This window comes from Ornithodoros turicata, chromosome 3 (assembly GCF_037126465.1).
Source record: "Ornithodoros turicata isolate Travis chromosome 3, ASM3712646v1, whole genome shotgun sequence".
Classification (NCBI taxonomy): Eukaryota; Metazoa; Arthropoda; class Arachnida; order Ixodida; family Argasidae; genus Ornithodoros; species Ornithodoros turicata.
In genome coordinates, this window is record NC_088203.1 from 13057270 (window position 1) to 13079414 (window position 22145).

The 22145-nt window shown below is 47.4% G+C and overlaps 3 protein-coding genes and 1 long non-coding RNA gene across 15 annotated transcripts in view; 2 read left to right on the plus strand and 2 right to left on the minus strand.

Annotated features, from left to right (window-relative positions):
- The window catches only part of LOC135388109 (THAP domain-containing protein 5-like), a 32647-nt gene extending 30549 nt beyond the window's left edge, over nt 1–2098 (plus strand). For all 11 annotated transcript variants that reach the window (XM_064617443.1, XM_064617439.1, XM_064617442.1 and 8 more), the window contains one exon: nt 898–2098. In XM_064617443.1, the coding sequence (XP_064473513.1) occupies nt 898–1813 (916 nt within the window). In that variant the 3' untranslated portion in view covers nt 1814–2098. The remainder of the gene's footprint in view (nt 1–897) is intronic.
- Nucleotides 1–4797, minus strand: part of LOC135388107 (zinc finger CCCH domain-containing protein 18-like) — a 67764-nt gene extending 62967 nt beyond the window's left edge. Inside the window, exons 1-3 of the mRNA XM_064617432.1 lie at nt 4572–4797; nt 2921–3057; nt 2131–2264 (exon numbers count right to left, since the gene is read on the minus strand). Coding sequence (XP_064473502.1) covers nt 2131–2264; nt 2921–3057; nt 4572–4783 — 483 coding nt within the window. The 5' untranslated portion in view covers nt 4784–4797. The remainder of the gene's footprint in view (nt 1–2130; nt 2265–2920; nt 3058–4571) is intronic.
- A 382-nt stretch (nt 4798–5179) lies between these two features.
- On the minus strand, nt 5180–21285 carry LOC135388115 (uncharacterized). 2 transcript variants are annotated; one of them, XM_064617457.1, is made up of 5 exons: nt 20623–21285; nt 20049–20201; nt 9214–9265; nt 7030–7081; nt 5180–6109 (listed from the first exon to the last, which is right to left on the minus strand). In XM_064617457.1, exons 1-5 carry the CDS (start codon nt 20995–20997, stop codon nt 5446–5448), a joined length of 1296 nt encoding a protein of 431 aa, XP_064473527.1. In that variant the 5' UTR covers nt 20998–21285; the 3' UTR covers nt 5180–5445. The 2 variants fall into 2 exon arrangements, with proteins under 2 accessions (XP_064473527.1, XP_064473528.1); XM_064617458.1 differs by lacking the exons at nt 20049–20201; nt 20623–21285 and adding exons at nt 10621–10758; nt 14509–14812.
- LOC135388118 (uncharacterized) lies at nt 13437–15179 on the plus strand. Its single transcript, XR_010421285.1, has 3 exons — nt 13437–13567; nt 13890–13941; nt 14380–15179. It is a non-coding gene; the product is annotated as an uncharacterized LOC135388118 (long non-coding RNA).
- Nucleotides 21286–22145: the final 860 nt, after the last annotated feature.

Consider the following 22145-nt stretch of genomic DNA (forward strand, 5'->3'; position numbering starts at 1 on the left):
TGGCCCGTAGTTAGAGGTGCCCATATTCATATAAACATGCATTCCTCAGTATTTATTGTCACAAACACCACATGATGTCACATTAAATTTGCTTCACATAGCTTATTGTTGCACTCGGATAATGTTCTCATCATACGTGTGCACAGATTGCTACTAAATCGTGTATGTGATACAACGTAATACGTGATTGGAATTCGGAGAGACATCGCGTTTATCCCGAATCGGTCTGAAACTGATTTGGGAGGGAATAATTTGGCCGAAACGGGTTTAACCCAAAAAAGTATATGGTTCATAATAGCACGACAGCAAAAACATTTTGGATACATTTTAACTGCTCATGAATGCAAAGTTAGAAGGCCAAGGTAAGTGTGAACAGCTAAATGCATGGAAAAGCTTTAGTCTATCACTCGAGATACGTGGATAAGACTCATAATGTTGGAAAGACACTAGTATGCCATCACAGATTTGACATGTGCCACTGTACTGCCCCTTGTAAACATGAATGCAAAAGAGAAGCACCAGAAAGAATTTATAACACATAACACCTTAGTGTCAGACTTGTTTATTTCCTCACAGATTGTATGCAGCTGTGCAGTGAAGAAAGCACACAGGCTGTGGCTTTGATTATGTCAGCAAGATTGTATCTCGAGTGCTATGGCTTCTACTCATCTGCTGCAAGACTGAAACCTGTTTTTGTACTTGTATACTGCATGTACAAGGCTGCTCTGGCTCATGTATCATAAGAGCAGGAATGCCCCTCCATGAAGTTCTGCTTTTTTGGCTGTGGCTTATTGCACAACAAATGTGTCCCAGCCATCTCTTCCATGCACGATAATCCCTCACTAACTGATATTCTTCTGCATCATGACACCCATTTTGGACCTTTTATCCTTATAGTGTGCAGTCTGGAGAAAGCCAGGAGGAGTACATCGTTCCATCACCAGGAGACCCAAGTGCACCTTCCACGTCTGGAATCAGCAGCACGAGTGATGGATCGCCCTTCTTTGTCAGCGACGTACGTTCCTTGGCTGACGCACCACCAGTCAAGGTCAAGTTGGAGGTCATCGAAGAGCCGATGGGCGACATCGAGATTTCTCCACATCACCTTCCTCCTTCAGCCGCGTCAGCAAGCCTAACCACACCAGCATACTCATCAGCTCTTGAAACAACAACCAAGGAACGCAGTCTCGTCCACTCCGCCCAAGCTCATCCAGTTCTTCCTTCTGCAACTCTGGGACTCTTTTCTGCTAGTCATGTGTCTACACAACAACAACAACACATGCAGTACAATTGTCCGCGTACCACCACTGCACCTGCAGCTAGCTCCGAGGACACTGCACCTCTTGGTACTTCAACGAGGACGGCCAAGCCCCTGCGGGAGTCACCAGCTCTTGCAGAACACAAAATGAACCTCGAAATCCAGCTGTTGCAGATCAACAAGAGAAAAGCTGAGGCAGAGCTCAAAAGGCTCGAAGCCGATGAACGGAAGATTGTCTCAAAGATGCTGCTGATAGCGGAAGAGATGAAGAGGTGTGATGATGAGAGGAAGAAGCTGAGAGCTCAGACTGAGTTTTTTCTCCATGAAAAGATGAGGTCTCAGGAGGAACTTAGAAAAAACGCAGCCATCACAGAGCACCATCTCGAAGAAAAGAGGAAGGCCGCAGCAAGTGCTGACCTACTGATTGCGCAGAAGAAGACCGAAGTGCTTCGGCAACGGATGCTTCTTTTGGAGCTGAGGAAAATGAGGCAGGACCACAAACCTCGACAGCATAGTAACACCATTGAACAACATAGCAGCAGTATGGAGCAGTGAGCAGGTGAATCTGGTGCAAGTGCCATGTTGATATCAAGTCCTATGGAACTCAAATTTTGCTACAGACTTTGAAACTTCTGTGATAGATTGTTACGTGAGACGTGTGACTCAGATATTTACGTCACTGCAGCATCGCTTCACAGTGCACGTGGTGTGGACCTGGTGTGGTGTTATTTGTATGAAGCAGAGCTAAAGTGAACGCTAGAGTTCCAAGCGCAAGCTTTGATAAACTTTGATAGGAATTAAGACGTATCAATAGCGAATAAAATGTGTTCATGTGTGTGGCTAGCCAGTATCGCCCAAGTCATTGCACTCACCACTTCCGAAGCTTCTTCCGCGCTGTGCTGCACTTGCACTGCAAGTAAGGTTGACTGGCCAGTAACGCCACTACTGTCGCTAGGAAAGGGCACCAGATATTGTCCAGTTTGCTGCTCCTCACGTCTTGCTGATCCTGTAATAGGATCCATGTCCTGACTACCATTGCCTTCCATACCTTTGCCACTTATGTTATCTACACAACTCCAAAGCAATGGTATAGCATGTTCAACCAAGGAACGGCATGAAATGTAGTCTTTCAGTCGGAATGCAGTTACTCTGCTGTAGAACTTCTACTGCAGCGCCAACAGTTTGGCAGTGCGGCTCAATCCACTGTGTAAATCGTAGTTCCGATCTCTCACAACACACATTATGTCTGAACCGTTTTTCGAACCGGTAACCACCGAAATTTATTTCGGTTCAGTTCCAGTTCGGTTGAATGCGAGGGAAAAAGTGTTTTGGTTCGGTTCAGTTCCGGTTCAGCAAAAAATGCGGGTTTTTAGCGTTTTTCGGTTCGGGTTCAGTTTCGGTTCCAATCCTTGGTTACGATGTAGAGTGATGCAGCTAGCTATTGCAGCCAATAGGAACAACAATAGGGCAACCTGCCGTTCTCAGGTCGAACACGACAATAGATTGAGTAGTAGTCAGGGGCACATATCCTTGTCGCGCCTTCTGAATCCGTGGACTGGAAGTGGCACATTTAAGATATTTTTGGGAGGTATCCTGGTACCCTGGTACCACCAGCCCCCCATCCACCCCCTGGCTGGGGGCTTTCATAAGTGTAAGACATACCTTGGTCACTTTGATGCGCAGTTGTTGCGAGAGCTGGGCCGTCTATCTCGTGTTTGGTGAAAAAGTTGGCAATCTTGTCAAAGAACCTCCAGTTTGAAGGTTGTACGTCACCACCTCGCAGCCTCCCAGCCTCACGCCTAAAAGGAAGCAAGGTTCTAGAACCAGCCATGGATTTAACTGTATGACAAACAAGGGCTCACAACACGAGGGTATCTGATGCTCCCTCTCAGGAAGGCAGGGCATGGTTCAATACAGTCGCTGTGGATTCTAATCTCCCCCGACCATTAATTTCCTACATAAGTGCAACATAAATTTGTTTTATGGTGAAATTTGTTTCTTTGTGGGACTGCTCTTGCACAGTGTACGCTGTGTAGGAGTTGAGGTGAAGAACTGGGGAGGTAATACCACCACGTATATGTGTGCAAAACTAACTTCTTAGTGTGGTGGGGGAAAAGGCTTGGTCATAAAGGCAGTGAAGTAAAACTTAAGTAAAACCTCTGTGTGTGTATTGTGGGGGGGGGGAGCCATTTACCCAGGATCAAAAGCACGCTGGGGGGGGGGGGGGGGATATTGCAGTCAGGGATTTTCCACGATTTTCATCTTGGAGGTTTGCTGCTGCTCTGGCTTTTTAGGCGTCTTGCAGGTGCTCTCTGTTATTTTTCCTTTTTTTTGGGGGGGGGGTGATTGCAAGTTCTTGGGGGGGGGGTGCTAGAGAAGTCCCTGATTACAGTTACATTGTAACAGCTTTCTGTGTCATTGCCGACGTGTGTAGTGCTGAAATAAGCCCCCTCCCCTCAATAGTTTATCCAGAATTGCAGGCACGGACGGACGGGGGGGGGCATTACTACAGTTACATCATAACAGTATCATTATCGACAGGTGTCTGAAGCTGAACGAAAGTCACGCTGTAGGGGCGCACAGGTACAAATCTAGTGGGGGCGTCGATAAACATTTGAGGGGCGCCTAGGGGCGACCGGATATATCATCCGCGCCCCTCTACTGTGGGAGGTGCACAGAAGGAAGAGGGGTTTTTTACCATAGACTTCGGCTGCAGGGGCGGTGTTTAGATCGTTTAGATGGATTACTGTGTGGGGTTGTGGAATAGCTTGTTTTGCAAACACATTAGATTACTTTAGTTTCGATCTATGCCGTCTATGCATGCGGCAAAAGTGAGGAAGCGCTCGCACAGGCTACCATGGAGAAAGCGCAACTGAGGCGAACGGGATTACCCGGTCGCCAACTGACCACGAGACTGACTTTCTTCTTTTTCTTTTAACTATCACTTCCAGCTTTCTGAGAGAGAGCGATATCTGCCAGCTGTCTAGATAGCTACTCAAAATACCGTAATTTTCTATGTATAACACGCGCTATACACGAAAAAAATTTGGGAAAATTTGCCGTACATGTTCTGTATAAGTGCGTGTTATACACATTTCAACAGGTAAAAACAAAGCGGCTGCCGAGTAGTACGCAATAAAAGGGCGGGTGGGGGGGGGTTACCGTACCAGCCACCTGTGGTACACTTCCCGCACGCCCCTTTTTATTGCACCTTGTATAACACGCAGGGTGATGACGGGTCAAAATTCCGTGTTATACATGATGCGTGTTGTGAACCGAAAATTACGGTATCCGAAAAGATGTAGAGACGCACCTGTATTCACGCATGAGGTTTTTCACCTTGTTTTGCACTTCGTCGCAGCGACGAACAACGCCGTACCTCTGTGCCAGCTCACAGGCCATCGTTTCATAAACGTGTCTGTTCCTCTTGGCACGACGCAGGTCCTCGACGTGCCTCCCCCACACATCCATGAGGTATTGCACTTCCTTTTCACTCCATATTACTTTCTTATTCGGAGACGCCATTTTCGCGACAAACACGCGCGCTCGTCGTTAGCAGACGAGAGCTCTGGATACCTCTCTACGCATGCTCCGTATCGAGCAGGGTGATCCTCTCTCGCTTGCAGCAGTTTCATCCGGTTTGAGTGGGCAACAGGGGGAAAGAGAGATATGGATTCGCAAAGCGGAAGAGATCCGATCGATCCGTTCCAGCACTCGAAACGTTGTAGCGGCTCAATAGAAGAAACTTTGCGTAACAAATAAAATGCGTATAGTGTCAACACATCCTTTGCGTTAGCACGTTCTGCTACGAGTCCGATTAAATTCTAGACAACCAGCAAATCTCGACGTACAGACGCACACAGCGATGCTTGTCTGTTAGTTCTTTGCTTGGTGTCCGAAATCAGTCAATAACGAACCCCATTCCCTCGCATGATTTTTTTTAATGGATCTTCCGCGAAATATGAAAGAAAATACAAAAGGCACTCTTCCAACGGGTCTCACACACACTTTACAACTCCAAACCCCATAGCATCGTGACTTGCAACGACTTGACGTGTTACCCCTGTGAAAATTGTTCTTTAGCAACATTCCTCGTTTTAACTGCACGGAAGCAAAAGACACGGGCGCGGTGAAACGGAAGAAGAAGGAAAGAGTCGGTGTCAATATTTTTGTTCACAAACCGCGCACTATTTGTGACACACATCATTCACGGTCGCCGTCATGTCCTGACGCAGCTTCCTCAGTTCCAGCAGCAAAAGCTTCCTCCTCACAACCTCTGTCCTTTGCTGTGCCACGAAGAACCTCTTGTGTTCCATCAGCAACTCCGCCTTGGCATGCGCCTTTCGCTTTTCTTCTCGGTGAAATTCCGCCATAGCCACCACCTTCCGCTGTTCTTCCTCGTGAAGCGCCACTAGCGAAGAAGCCCTCCGTTTCTCCTCGTGAAAGAACTCGGCCTCTGCGTCGGCCCTTCGCTCTTCAGCTTCCATCTTCCTTTTGGTCGCCAGGAGGACGTCGACCTCTAACTTCATCTTCTTCTCGAGAAGACACACGGCAGACGTGGACGGTGGCTGACGACGTTCGACGTTCGACGCGGTGGGTCGAGGGTCGCGACGTCGAGAAGCGTCTTCCGTGACGGCGCTTCCAGTGGGCGGGCTGTTCTGGACCGCGGGCTGTGGTGCAAACTCGACGGAGACGACCTCGTCGTCGGCGTTGACCGGTTCTTCCTTGATTCGAGACGGTGAGGAAAGGGAACGGACATCGCTGAGCACGATGATGCGGTCCGTGAGGTCTGCGGACAGCGGTCCGTCGGGCGTCGGGACGATGTACTCCTCGTGGTTTTCGCCGAACGAGCTGCAACGACATTAAATAAAGTACACAAGACGGGAAGACTTTTAGTACTGGAGAACATGTTTGTTTTCGTGACATTTCATCGAATGCCGTTTCATCGAACGCCATTTAGTCGAAAATGGATGTTTCATCGAACGACGTTTCATCGAATCGGTGGCCGCCGCTTTTTCTTGCGGCAACGTGTGAAATACGTAAAAGGCTCTCCTGACCTAACTTTGGTCAGGCGTCGATGAAACGGCGTTCGATGAAATGGGCGGACACCGTTATGTTATATTATGTTATATGGTTCCGTGACATTTCATCGAATGCCGTTGCATCGAACGCCATTTCGTCGAAAATGGGCGCTCCATCGAATCGGTGGCCGTCGCTTTTTCTTGCGGCAACGTGGTCAGGCGTCGATGAAACGGCGTTCGATGAAATGGGCGGACACCGTTATGGTTTACTATAACCAAGTATCGTGATGCGATTTGTACAGCGTAAGTAACTGTTTTAGGTAACGGCCCGCTTGCATCGAACGCTGAGGATATTCCTTAATTGTGTCCTCAGTAGCTGCGGCAACGCTTGTTGCACGCGCTGCAGTCTTCCGCGCTGCTCGTGAGTGAAGCACTGCCAGAGCTACCGAGGACGGCACTGAGGAATCTCTTCAACGTTCGTGCTAGTTCGTGCAAGTGAGATGTTGACGACGACAATATTTTGGTGTTTACTGTCACAAAAGCAGCTAATGGATACAACACGCCGAACTATATGGTAAATGCAAAGTGTATAAAGAAAAGTACTCCACTAAAAGAATAAAATGATTGGTAATTGCGCAGTGAATAAGCTAAACGTAAAGTTAACCAACAGCATAAGTAAATACTTGTCTACTTAGGTCCTTCGTTTCGGTTTGATATATCGAGTAAACCTTTGCGCTGGTCTGTACTTACGCATCGCCTGGAGGGGACACGCCATTGCTGTCTTGCGACTGGCTCCGGTGCCCTGCGAAGGTAGCATGCATCGTTATATCCGGGGTGCGCATCGAACACGCGTCAGGATAACACATTCCAGCATCGATTTACAGAAAAACTTTTCCATTCCCAAACATTTGAATGCATAAACAAACTCTTCTTGGCACACCTGCGAACTGGTTACATCATTCTCTAGATCCTCGTGAGCATGGTTCCTAATATACTTCTTCGCCGGTCTCCTTCGAGAAGTCTGCGGACGTTTTCTCGAGATTCGTATAAACCAGTAAATCCGAAAAAATAAAACAATAAAATAAAAGATTCGCGGGTTCTTCCGCAAATTCGTGGAATCGCGCAATCTTTACTGAAGACTCGCCAAATAAATCTTTGAGTCAGGTTTATACGAAATAAATATAACTTTTTTTACTTTTTTAGAAAACCTCCAACTACTCCATCGTCCTTTCACCCTGCGAGTCTAACAAGCAGCATGGTTACCATGACTTACCGAATGACTTACGAAATTACCACAAGCAATGGGGTAGAGCATCGCCTGTGGTGATGGAGCACCTCACTCATAATCACCAAAGCAGAGTTGTTGTCCAAAGGGGCAGCCCCCACTCCGAATCCCACCACCCGTACCACTATAGAACCATCCACAGCGTAAAGGAGATCAAGGCCAAGCAGTCGCAAAGATCCCACATCGCCTTGGCACACTCCCTTCAAAACTATCCAGGAAATAAAACCCGAGCTTCGATATCATCCCCTCTCCCTTTTGGACGAGTCCACCTCGGACTGCAACATGAATGTTTCACAACCACACACACAAAAAAAAAAAAAAACTCCTTCGTGAAGCACCCTCCTCTATCGACGAAATGGAAAGTTCCGTCCAACAAAAGGGCTTCCGTAACAAAGAATCCCTTCCGCATCTGTCAGGTATCCCAGACCTTGAAGCATCCCCTGCGACCCCGAAGATCTTTCTCCCACGAACCCCGCCTCACGCTTTCGACCTTCAAGGGGTTCACGTCTGCCGATCACACACGGAATCTGCATCCGATCGCCACCATGATCAACATCTGCCTCCGCCACAACCCTTCCAGTCGATGGTATACATCTTCGGAACAACACACTGGCTCATAACAACAACACAACACTCCCACGCAAACCCGCTACTAACGCCTCCCACATCAAAAGACCACACTGGCTGTCTCGAATCCTTTACCGCCAGACGTAACCCTATAACAACCACCCACCGATGTACCGTCAGCGTAGGAACGAGTTAACCTACCTCCCGCGCTCCTACACTAATACCTCCCCCATCATATCCATACACCCTATGCTCCCCAGAAAGGGCTGAACCCATAACACTCCCACCCTTTACCCCACCCATTACCCCACCAGTTAGCCTCAACTCTCCCACTCAACTCTTTGCACACGCAACCCTTCCGACAACACCCAGGCAAAGGCTTGAAACCCTCTCGTCACACGCCGACCGCGCTTAGAACCCCCAAAAGGCGTAACAACCCTTCTGGAAGGGTTGTCAACCACTTCCACCCTCACCTAACCCTACCCTACTGCCTTAACCCTATTCCCCAACCCTTTCTTGCTCTCAAATCCAACGCTTCAACCACATCCGCCTACGCTTAACCCTACTCTGAAGTCTTAACCCTATCTCTATCCCTTGTGCTCCCGAATCCAACGGCTCAATCCTTCTGGTAACCCCATTCCAAACCGTGTTTGCTTCCGAACCCTTCTGCGCGAGGGTGTTCCACGCCGCTCCTCAACCGTCTTCGACCTCTGCCTGACATTGGAACTCCTGCTTCAATATCAACCCGAGCTGATCGCACAGCATTTAACCTTGGAACCTTCTTCCTCCCCTGGACAAAGACCCAAGGCTTTTCCGCTTTATTAAAGGTGCACACCCGCGTTTCCGGTACTGGCCTTGATGTCGGCTCCACCCTTCCCCATAAAAATCTTCCCCTTGAAGCCGCGAACCCCGATCTCAAGACCTTGAACATCACCACCTGGCCGAAACCTTACGAAGAGGCCCCACGTACATCAAATTCGCCGTTGTTCGAATCGAAATTATACTCCTATAGACCTTCATGCATCACGTGACCAAAGGGAGGAGGGAATGTTGAGGAGGGTAAGGAAGGTGAGAAGACTTACATTCGCTGGAAAACTGTTCGTCCGCTTCGTAGATTGAATCAGATGCAGATTCCTGCGGGGAGAAAGGAGACAAGGACGTCGGTAACGAAGAGCCCTCTGCTGCGAAAGACATTCACAGGGTACGTGCATTGAAATTGCACTTGAAAGCTAATCAGACAACATGTGCGTAACGTAACGGTGTGGTCAGCAAATGGTCAGCTGATATCAACGTCACATTCAGTCGAGAAACATAAAGAACTGCGTGAACTCAACCGGCTGTTTCTATACGAGACAGAAGTGACTTTGTTGGTGAACCGTCACAAGTCCAACTAGGAATGCACTGCGCAACTTTTTCTTACGGGCGTGCTGCTCATGGAACTTGAAAGTATGAAGTGGAGGTAGAACTGCAAAAAAAAGACCAGATTCTGCTTCTTTTTTTTTTTTTTTTTTTGTAATATAGAGTGGATTAACGTTCCCGTGATTCGCTGTTATTTTGCAAAAACAGGTTGATCCGCTATTGTGCTTGGAGATTTACCTTCTTCGTTAGTGTTGAGCGTTTCCAAGATTACAAGAGGAAATGACACGAAAATCCCCGATAAGGATAAAGGCGTCGTGGTTCGTATATGCTCTTGGTATATACGGTAGGTATTGTTGGTATATACTTTTTTTGCAATCAATATACATATAGGCAGGGGCGCCGCTAGGCAATTGTTCAGGGAGGGATTGTTCAGGGAGATTTTTAGGCATTTGCCAAGAAATGCCTATAAACGCCTAAATGCGACATTTTGCGGGCAAGGGTTGCCTGCCTTTTTATCGGCTCTGTTGAATTGTAGCTTTTTTGAACATATTTAGACGCCATAATAGTCTATTTTGGAGGTGTAAGTGTGAGTGCGCCTTTCAGGGCCGTGCTGAGTGCGGCTTTTTGTCTCTGCGTGTTTGCGCCTTTTGTTCGTTTTTTTTTTGCGTTTTGTTTCAGTAACTTGGTTTGCTATAAGGGGTTCATGTACATTTGATCAAAATATGTGACTTCTCAACCTTTTGAGATCTTCCAGAGCGAAGAACTAAAAGTATTCGATATAGCGCGGTACCAGGCCGCAGCAGCATTCGTGTACCAGACGCCAAAGCTTGTACGGCACAGTCGCATTGAAACGAGCAAGTTTTCCTTGATGGAGCATTCTCAAACAGCAACAAAGTCAAAAGTGCCTATTTTTGAATATTTTATTGCCTATTTTGGTATTTTTGAGGGCCTAAATGCTTGCCTATTTCCATCGTTTTTAGTGCTTAAATTTCCGGGCCCTACTGATAAGATCACGAAAGATACAGCATGTGTCTGGTGTGTGTGTGTGTGTTTGTGCCCAGAACGGAGGCTTCAAGTATGATGGGAAGGACAGCATGCAAGTTTATTATCGTGGCAGCAGCGGCACAGACCAGAATTTTGGAAGCATCGCCGTCATCTCCGTCGATGAGACCAGTGAGGGTGATGAGTCGCTTCTCGAGCGGAGTCAGATTCTTGGTGCCGTTGCTCCGAGCCTTGGACCTGACATTACACTTCCAGTCGAACCACGTCTGAAAAAACAGAGAAGACTCTGAAACACAGTGACGCGTTATGTGAGGGCAAACCTTCATATAAAGTTTATGTATAGGGTGGTACCCTGTGGAATATACCTACGCCGGCATGCCACGCTCGGCCATTACAGATTCGTGGCTCAATAGTGTCTACGTATGAAATAGATTTAATCCTGGTAAATTTCAAAAGTGATTGAGCGTCGTAGCGCGAAGTTATAATGCGAATTTCGCGTTATAACGAATCCCGTATTATAAGGAATCAAAATGGCGGCGTTGTGAAGAGCAGTTGAGTCGTAGCTCCCCTCGCTTACTGCGATCCCAGGCGATTGAGTGTTGTGCGTTGACGGCACCGTGACTTTTTTTTAAATTCTTCCTCTTCTTTTTTTTTTTCTTTTTTTCTGCGTTTAGTCGTGACGTTGCCCGCTTAAAGCGTGGGCCGACCTCGGCGATCAGTTTTCCACCACCACCACCACGGCGCTGTAACGCCGTCCGTGGAGCAGCGTTTCAACAGCCCAGTCACACCCTGTAGTTACCGTGAACCGCAATTTTTAAAAATTCGAAAATTCCAAGCGCGATAGATTACTACAAGGAGCAGGACGCAGTTGTCTGGCGACGTAAAGCCCCGAATTATTATTATGAGCAGCGGGAACTTGGAGCGGTTTTGCCGCGTTGCACTAGCACGAGAGAGTTTCAGAAGTTCTCCACCGGACGCAAACCCAAAATGCGAGCACATTGCGCTTGCGCCACCACCAGACGGTAGACACAGTGCTCATCTGGACTACGGAATTAATATAATACAATAATAAAAATAAGCGTGTTGGTTTGCGTTAAATTTGCGTTCATTTATGTTGCACTAAACGTCGTGTGGTTCTTTTATTAAGTTCCCGGTGGTCTAAAAGTTCCTCCGGAATATCTCGCGCCGCGCGAGGGTGACGCAAGTTCGCTTTGAAGCGATTTTGGGTACCTCCGCTATTTTCGTAAACAAAAATAGCGTACGTGCGCCGCTAAAAAAGATCGAAGCACTAATTGGGTTCTGGGCGTGCGCAGTGATGACCCCAAATTTCAATTTGGCCCCGGTGGTCCCACTTGGGTACTCTATTCTTGGACTCTACATTTTAGCCAGGCTCAAAGTAGGGTTACCGAAGCGCTTTAGGGCACTTTAGGGAGTGGGGGGATAGGTGAGTTAGTATGCGTCATGGACAGTGGCGGATCCAAGGAAGGGGGGAGGGTTGCACGATCGCCCCCCCCCAAACGTCAGATTATACATTGGATTTCCCTCTCTCCCCTCCCCCACTATGCGCTCCGGCAAAGAACCCCTCCCCCAAACCGAAGGTCTGGATCCGTCCCTGGTCTTGGGCCGACATCAAGGGGAAGTTCATCTGGAAAGTCTACCACAAAACTAGGGAGTGACTCTCTCGGGATAAAAGCCTTTCTCAGATTCGGGGCTCAAAAATCGGACGCCATTTTTAAAATCTGAAATTCGGGGAGAAATCGGGCGATAATTGTGCACTCGGGATGGTTATCGGGCGTTTGTTTCTCCGCTTGTCTATTTCCTAGTCTTTTTAATTTTTCAAATCTTGTTTTATTTGTTTCTTGTTATCTACCAGCGCTAATCCCCGAAGTCATCAACAGTACTCACACTATACTGACACACATGGGTGTATTTCTATGTGAACCAAGCTTACATCTGTTACACGTGGCGACCTCTGTTTGTCCTCAGTGGAAACGGTGATTTCATAGTGTCTGGAATTCGGGGAGAAATCGGGTGTCACCCGAAAAAATCACTCCTCACACAAATCCCAGGGAAAACCTCATAGAGCACAACCGGTGGTGGGATTCGAGCTCACCACCTCCCAGTCTTCATCACCCAAAGAAATAACATCCGGGTTGTCAGTGCGCATGCCCAGAGCCCAATCAGTGTTTTGAGCATTGTGTAGTGACGACTCCTTCTCAGTAATTTTTCCAGGTTCCCCCTCTCCTCATAGACTCCCAAAAATGTTTGGCGACAACCTCTCCTCTTCCTTTCTTTCCTGTGCACACCCTACAGAGGCGCCTCCGGTCAAGAAATCCAGCGAGTCAAGAGATCCATCGAGTCAAGAGATCCATACGGTCACGTGACAGGCGAGTCAAAAATCCAAAGCGTCAAGAGTTAATTCCAACCCAGTCAAGAGATCCATCGAGTCAGGAGATTCAGCCGGTTACGTGACAGGCGAGTCATGAGATCCAACCAGTCAAAGCGTCACACTGATCAGGATCCCGGCAGAAAAGAAAGTGTATCCCTTCCCATGTTCATTGCAGAACGATTGCGCTGTACGTAGTATTAAGTTAGGAAGTAATATGCCCGGTAATAGTGAAGACTTTCCGGTGTTTTCTCTCTTCTTACCACACACGCACACGGACACAAAAAAATAAGCGAGAAAATGACCCCCCCCCCCTTTAGTGCTTCCGATCCTGAATAATGTCTTGTTGCCCCAAAGCTCAGTATTGTTACTTTCTCGCCCATCGCCGTCCTTACCCAACAGCGCACAGGCCTCCATCACGCGCCGGAAGAGATAAAGCGAAGACCAGGATGTCGGTTATCGAACGCTGCATGGTCATCGATAACGCTACGCGGAAGATTGCGAGGCCTCCCCCCTTGTAAACAGACGACAGTCAGTAACAGTTATATTACTCAGTTTCGCAAACGAGTCGACTGCGTCACCAGTGGCTAAGCAGAGTGGTCAAGTTGTTCCCTAAGAGTAATTAGGTCAATGTAATTATTTATTTTAGTGTAGATCCAGGTGGGGTTGGATGATTGCCCCCTAAAAAGGTAGGTCAGTTTGTTTCCTTCTCTCCCCTCCCCCACTACGCGTTCCGACAAAGACACCACCCCTCCCGCAAACCACGGTCCCAAACGGAGGGTCTGGATCCGCTCCTGTGAAGGAGGGAACCTGATTGGTGTGTGAGTGAAAGTGATGTGACGTGAATAAAAGTGAATGTGATGTCAAATTGGCGTGATGTGCGATTTAAGCGCTGTGACTGACTGATGTGATGATTAATTGAATGACATCAAGGGCCGACTTAGCAGTTGTTGCTAAAAAAAAGTTGTTCGAGGGTCGACTCCTAATTTCAAATTTCCTCCTTTCTTGCAGGTGCAAAGGATACATGTATGATGTAACATACTAAAACAATGTTTTGTTGGAGGTCAGTAATGTGGAATTTCATTCCGATCGACTGTATGCATCACTGTTCGCACCAGTAACACAACTGGTGTAGAACTGGTAATTTACCATTAGTAGCCACCATTATTATTACTATTACTTACAATTATTAATTAGTGTTAGATGTGCTGTGCGCGCTTCGTAGAGGCGCTTTTCTTTTTTTACGCATGCATTTCATTGTGAATATAAACACCTCTCCCATCAAGCATGTTTTTATGCACACTATGAAAATGTTTAATTAATTATATTGATTACTTATTTAATTTTCGTTAGTTGATTTTAAATGTCTGTGGGCACCATTTTATTGCCTGGTCACTTTAGAAATCCCATAAACTACGCAGCGGTTGAAGCCACATCTCTTTGATCAAGGAAACCCTCCCTTACGTTTTCGTTTATTGCTCTTTAAAACATTTTCTTCTAGAGCACACCACCACCACTACATCTTCGACATCACCCGCCGTCACACTGCAGGCAAACTTCCCGCACTTGCTAATGACAAACACCACAACGAGTATTCTCGCAACTCAATGTCCACTTAATGTCCACTTACCTTCTTCCACTTATCCTTTCCTTTGGGTACGCTGACCGGATCAGCGTTCAGCATACCGGTCACCACCTGCCAGTGTCGCTCCCGCTCACCGTACGACGAAGGCACGCGAGAGCTCACCATGCAAGGATGCGCCTCGATATAGTCCAGCAAGATCTGAAACTGCCTCGCCGACGTCCTGCTAGCGCGCCGCGGCCCTAGGTCCACGGAGGCCGCCATGTTGTCTCGACGACTCGCCGGAGGAGATGCGTCCATCGAAACGCTTATCGTTACACGATATGACGACAGCCGACGTCCGGCGATAGAAAAAAAAAAAAAAAAGAAGCAGAAGACAAAAATGAACGACGGCGAGGGCTCTGGTGGCGAAGCCGAGAACCCGGGCTCGGAAGCTCCGCCTACCGTTCGCTACAGGCAACGATCGTTTCTTCGATTTTCGATAAGTTTTTTGACGTGGGCAGTCTGCCCTGCGTTGCGCGTGCATTTCCCGTTGGGTTCTGCCTCGTCTCCTTCGGCTGTGTTTTATGTGCGATATTTTTTCGCCTCTCGTTGGCCGGTTATCGATTGGACTGTGACAGGTATCGAACGCGGTGATCCTGCGTTTTTTTCTTGTTTTTTTTTTTTTTACAGTGTTGTGTGCATGTAATGCGGAACGTGTAAAGTTTCTAAATAATAAAAGAAGGAGAGGTTGTTTGATGGGTATGAGAGTCCTATACCCAAGCATATATGCATGCATTATGGAAATCTACTATGCGCTCCGACCTAAGGCCACATTTCTTTTTGCAGACCGAAGCATATACAAAAGAGCCTACGCTGTGAGGAGTCTACGCGTATGTTCCAGAAATATAATCAATTTCCAGATTGAAATTCTTCGAAACGGGACTCTGACCTTTAGATATAGGACAGCGTGAGTTTTTTTCCCGACGGGAACACTGGCCGTTATCGGAGACGATTGAATGATTATTTTTTCTATATATATTATGGTTTTTCGAAACTTTTTTTTCATACCGCGGTGAGGTTAAGTTACGAGACTATATACATGGCGTTTCAGTAACCATTTTAAAATATATAAAAAGAGGTATGCAGCGTAAGCACATACGGGGTATTTAGCCCTGCTACGTTTTTGCCACGCCTTGTGGTAGCTAGCACACATGTCGCGCATTAGTTAACCTAATTTAGCTAATTGATCTCGAAAATTAGCCAAGTGAAGGATAATTCGATAGCCTATGGCCACAATAAACAATCCCAACAAAAGTCAGGACAGTTTTTAATCAAGTTTCTACGAAAGTTTGGCAGCCGAAAATTTGTCGGTCTCCCAAGTGGGCTTGCTGAAATTCGGACTTGCGGAACTGTTGACTCCGCCTGAGTGGAGAGTGTGACATTATCACAATGAAAGCCTTATCGCGCGACCCGTCATGTCAGTGTGCTGCTGGCTGATGACAGACACATGGATAGGGACAAAAATGGGATTGCGGCGTGGCTCATTTTGTTCTTGCACTGGGGGAGAAGCTCTTCGGCGAACTGCTTCGCAGCGGCAAATACAAGCGAACGCGTCTCGGCGAGCGACGAATAGACGACTTCAGAAAATCCCAGAGTGCTTAGCGTCGCTTTGAACTGTGGGAGCTTACTAATAGACCTCTCCATGTTTGTAAACAAATTACGATGGTCTCTGAAAGGGACGCGACATTCGGTCCTACTTTTCTTTCATTAGGAGGCAGCGAACGAGTGCGCATTCGTGAAACTCAGCCATCCCCTTCCGATTTGTTTCGGTCTGTCTACCAACTTCATGATGAAGTTTCTCGGGTAAAGATATATTGAAAGAAAAGTAGGACCGAAGGTCGCGTCCCTTTCAGGGACCATCCTAATCCCCCCAAGACCGTGGCTTTCGAGTGCAACCTTGTTCACCCCTAGCTTCGACCGTAGTTAACTGTACCAAATTGGTGGCGCTGTCGAACACTATGACGTCATTTGTTGACAAGCAGGGAGAGGTCTATTTACAATAAAACAGTCGGAGAAAACAGCCGTGGACGGTAGACACAATGCTCTCGTGACGTGGTGAAAGCTTCGTGCCTCGTTTCTTCGTGTTTTTTTTTTTTTATTCACAAAAATGTGCCGTTTGTCGATCCAAAGCAACGCAAGACCTGATTTCAATGAACCTTTTTCACAATGGCCTATGCGCATGCGCATCACCTTGAGGCGCCGGAGAGGGTTATCTCCGTCTTCACTAGATGGCGCAGTATGGGGACGACAAGATGTGGGGACCAGTGGGGAGACCGTACGAACGGCGCCAGCTCGTCGGTCCCACTCCGAACCGGTTTTGGTCCTTTGTGCTACCCACGTGGATTTGTTTTGACGCGCTCCGAGCGTGGTTCGCTGGAAAGCCGCTAGGGTACGACGCGTACGTAAAAAAAAGGTCTATAGACCTCCACCCGAGAAACGTCATCATAACATTGGTAGACAGACTGAAACCGAAACAAATCGGAAGGGGAGGGCTGGATTCCACGAATGGCACTTCTTCGCTGCCTCCTGTTGAAAGAAAAGTTGGACCGAAGGTCGAGTCCCATTCAGGGACCATCGTAATCCCCTCAAGACCGTGGCTTTCGGGCGCGACCTCGTTCGCCCCTAGCTTGGAGCATAGTTCAACTCTACCAAAGTGGCGGCGCTGTCAAACACTATGACGTCATTTGTTTAGAAACAGGGAGAGGTGTATTGAGCTCGGCCGACAAGTTCCGCGCCTCGAAACGGCGGATTTCGCAATTTTTGTTTCCAACTCTTATCAACGTATCAGGGAGTGCAGTTTGCAATGCAATGGCGTAAACAGAGCGTGCCCTTCCTGTACGTTACGTTGACTCGGAGATCAATTGGGAAAATTCGATTTCTTCTTTCTTCTTGAAATTTGATAAAAGTGTTCCGAAGTAGCAATGGCAAAATCCTCCCGCGAGATAAATAGCGCTGACCCCATAATGTTCAGACAAGTAGATTTTTATATGTTTTTTTTTATCGCGTTAGGTGAGGTATCCTTCCCCTGTAAGGAGGGTGTTTCAGTCAGGCTAAATAATTTGCGAACGGGTGCACCAATCGCATAGTTTTTTTTAAATAAAAATTCAAACCAATTTCTAAAGCAGAGCGCCGTCGGCATAAAAATGGGTACTACCCCTTTTGGGACCTCCAGTGGACACCTTTTAGAGAAAAATCTGCCGCCGAAGCGGGTCATTTGTTGCAGTAATAAATTGGTTTCGGTTTACATATTTTTGTCGCTCCTGGTCGCGGTGAAGCGCAAAAGGACGCTCTTCCACTCCCTTATCCACCAATGAATCACGTCCTTACACGAATGAATTACACGAATGAATTACGTCATTTTGCGCTTCGCAGCGACAAAATTGTGGAAACCGACACCAATTAATTACTGCAACAACTGACCCGCTTCGGAGGCAGATTTTTCTCGAAAAGGTATCCACCGAAGGCCCCTAAAGGGGTAGTACCCATTTCAATGCCGACGACGCCCTGCTTTAGAAGTCATGTTTTTTTCACGAAATTCATTTGAATTTTTATTTAAATAATGAGCTCCTCCCATACATTCACACGGTGCGCAGCTTGTAGGTGGTATCGGGCAGATATTTGTAAAAAAAAAAAAAGTTCGATTGGTGCACCCGTTCGCGAATTAGTTCTGCCCGGGGATTTAACTGAAACACCCTGTATATATATATATATAACATAATAAATATGTGTAAAAATATGAAACGAAAGGAAGAAAAGAACGAAGAGGAGAGAGACGTCTTGGCACCACAAGCCATCTCAAAGTTTTCATTAGAGCAGCGGTGCCTTCTCCGCTGCCAGGTTATTTTCGTTAGGGGTCATTCACAAAGAACGACATGGTTCAGATAGATCTCATGGGAACCTACACAACTGAATCAGTTCCACGAACAAGAACTCGTGTCTACTTTTCAAAATTCGTTGTCTAGGGATCCTATAGCTTTCCGCGGAAAAACAAAACGTCCGAATTCAATGCTAAAATAATACGAATTCCACGTTTCGCCCCGGCAAAAAGCAAACGTAATACTGGTCTCACGCCGGCATAATAACCTTGCCCTGTCACAACTCTCCAGATTACATATTTTCAGGCTTCACGTGTCCCGCCTACTTGCCCCACGAAGTGAATTCTGTGGCATCCTCACGGAGAGATTCTAGTGGGAGAAAAAGCGAAAAAACTGCCAACGGAGCCGAAGTTCAGCTCCGTGTTATGCTGAGCATTCACACGGTGCCAGAATCGTATGGTGCAGCATGACGTGGGAGCAGATAAATATGCGAGGCGAGGGCGCGCTGTGTAGACAGCGAGCAGAGTGGACGCAGACACGCAGACGACACTTGGCAGATGACGCCGTCAACGTCTTTTCAGACTGTCGTCTGCTACGGAATATCTTGTGGATGTGCCGCAGGTGTCGCAGGATATTCACCACGTTTAGCTGCTGTGCATGTGAAGACACGACGTTGAGTTGTTTTACCGCTCGCGTTCACGTGACAGCAGAAAGCTATGACATTTTTCGCATCTTCCGCTGGAGTATATTCTGGGGAATGTCCACGGTATAGGAAGCAGAAAAATGTTGCAGAAATTTGTGTCGAATTATCTTGCTCTTCTTGGAACAAAATTCTTAATTTACTCAATTTCTGCTCTGTCGCGCCCGAAAGCCACGGTCTTGAGGGGATTACGATGGTCCCTACAAGGGACACGACCTTCGGTCCTACTTCCCAGCCCTCCCCTTCCGATTTGTTTCGGTTTCAATCTGTCTACCAACGTCATGATGACGTTCCCCGGGTAGAGGTCTATTGTCTAAGATCCGTGCCGAAGTGTGTAGCACCAGGGATATTCCCAGGATTTTCGTCTCGCAGGAGTGTCGGTGTTCCGTAGGGGTGTGGGGTGGGGTGGCACCTATATTTGCAGCTTTTCTGGCCTTTCTGGCAGACAATTTGGAGGGGTGTTGCAAGATTTTTGGGGGGTGTAGGAGGGGTGCCGGGAAAATTCCTGTGTAGCACTATTTTCTACCGCAAGAACGGAAGCAAAATACACCTCTTTGAGCACCCCAAAAAAGAAAGGTTGTGGATTTCCGTTTCGACATACGCCAAATTAGTTTTTCTTTTTTTAGTGAGCAAACTCAAAATCCGCATGTTCCGTGACGAACTGAATCCTAGGATCTCTGGTGATAAATAACCTGAACTCCCACGTTCCTTTTCCCTCTTTCTCTTTCTTTCGTGACTACGCCAATTAGAGAATAGACACATCGCTCAAACACGGACCAGTAATGGACTAGTGTTCGATCTGAGGCGCGCAATAAAACCGTGCCTTTGAAGTGAACCTCCACAACTGAACGAATAGGATATCCTGGAAAAAATTTCGATCCAGAGTACAAATTATACTCTGGATATACTCTCGAAATTACACTGTACAATATCTTAGGAGGCAAGACGCATGCTTCCTGTTTGTATAGCGGTCAGTCAGTTCCCCGTCTTTGTCACGATACAGCGCTTTGAAACCGCCTTTGAACACGTACCGATTTAATGAAAGGTTCTTGCTTGATGGAAGGATTCCAGTCGAGAATCCGCAGAAGACGTTCTTCGATTGGTGTCAGATTCTCAACAGTCCCTTTGCCAGACGCGATCTTCAGGGCTTTCTGCTTTGTAGCACTCTTGAAGTCGTTCCATACCTGCGTATTAGTAGTAAGCAATGCAATTTTGTACAAAAAACATCTTGTACAGTGGAAGGGGTCCAGAATAGCCACTTATAATGTTTTCTGTAATTTTGTGCCTGGCACGTATTTTGCAGACGACAACGTAGCTGACAGCGATTCTGTCGTCTGCTTCGAAAACTGTTGAGACCGTGAGAAGTAGCTGGTTGCAGGGCCGGATCCAGACCCTCGGTTTTGGAGGGGGGGGGGGATTGGTCGGTGGTCAGTTCGGGGGGAATAACCGGGCGGAATCGGGTTTAACCCGAAAAAGTCACTCCCTAAATATAAGACATCTGCGTTTATTTGCGGGCAACTTTGTGCCAGTAGACAGTTGGAACCGTGTATGATCTTTGTTTTTTGCTTTTTTTTTTTTGAGGGCATTCTGACAAGGCATGCTTACTTTTCGCCACTTGTCCGAATCCTTGTAAGCCCCAAGTTGATGGCTGTTAAGGAAGTCTGCGAACTCGTTCCACTCCCGGCGACGGTCTTTGATGGTGAACGTGGATCCGAGACGGGACGAAGCCAGATTCGGATGCGTCTCCATGAAATCGAGGACGAGTTCGAACTGCCTGGCAGACGTGCGAACGCGTCTTCGATTAACAGCCATGTCATCGACCATAGTTGACTGAAACTCGAATCCGGGCTGCTGAGAACAGGGGCCGTTGTTTTGATCGTTTTTGGGTCCTTCGGCGAGCGTTCCGCAGCTCACGAGCAGAAAGCAAGATTCGATACACTGGTTAGCAGACGAGATGGACTGGCAGATGAGAAAAGACATCGTCGTCGTCGTCGTCGGTCGGTATAGCGTTGTGCGGTCAGACGTTTTCTTTTCTAGATGTAAAAGTGATCTTGCTGTATCCAGAATGATTGAACAACTTTGGCCTGATTGGTAATGAGTTGCCCCACCTCAAGCTGCCCGCGTACTCGGTTGCATCTGCGCGGTGTATTGTGGGGGAACCACAGGAGATATTGCTTGCCCCTCCCAGCTTGGCCAGCCGTTGCAACACAATCACCAGTTATGATTCCTTGTTGCTCTCTACGTTCAAGAAACGTAGGGTTTCTGAGGCAAGACAATGTAGGTGCGGGCGGATCCCGTACCGCGAAAGCCACCACTCCAAACATTCTCTCCCCCACCCCACCCCCGGAAAAGATCCTGGCGGCGCCCATGGTCATGCGTCACAGATCAGAATCGGTAGGGATTACAACTGGAAAACATCGAAATTTTGGATATCGATATGATATCGATACAGAGTATCGATATAGTATCCAGAAAATATATAATAGTTATGCTGATACACATATTGGTATTTTGATATTGGCGTGGACAACATCGACTTCGTTCGGGCAGTGGCGTTGCCAGAAAAATATTTCGGGAGGGATTTTATGTGGCCGTTAGATGGGGGAGGAGGGTTTCATCCACGTATCCCTCTCCCAAGCGCACCACGCTGTCGAGGGAGGGGGGGGGGGGGCGTTAGCCCTGAACCCCCTTTTGGCTACGACACAGCGTTGGCGGTAGTGGGGGAGGTGGGGCACCTTCTCTTCCTCGTGCACCTTTCTCTTCGTGTGTGTGTGTTTTTTTTTTTTTCAGTGTTTCAACGTTTTTGTTTGTCTATGTTGCTCTCAGAGCGTAAGCACTAAAGAGTAGAAAGGTTGCAACGACAGGTACAACATAAGCATCAGTGTACAAAAATAAAATGTTTTGAGAAGCAATGTACGGAGGCTCCACCTTTATTTTGCCTCCAGTAATGGGTCAACGAAATCTCCCTGCACGATCCTGTGATTCTGAGTCGTGTAGTGTCGTCCAAAATAAGAAGAAAAGCTTTATTTTGAAAAAGAAACTCGTCTTGCAGGACACTAAATGATACTAACTAAAAACAGACCATGCAGCTGACAGCCGGAAAAGATGTCGTCTGCTACGCTTCCCCG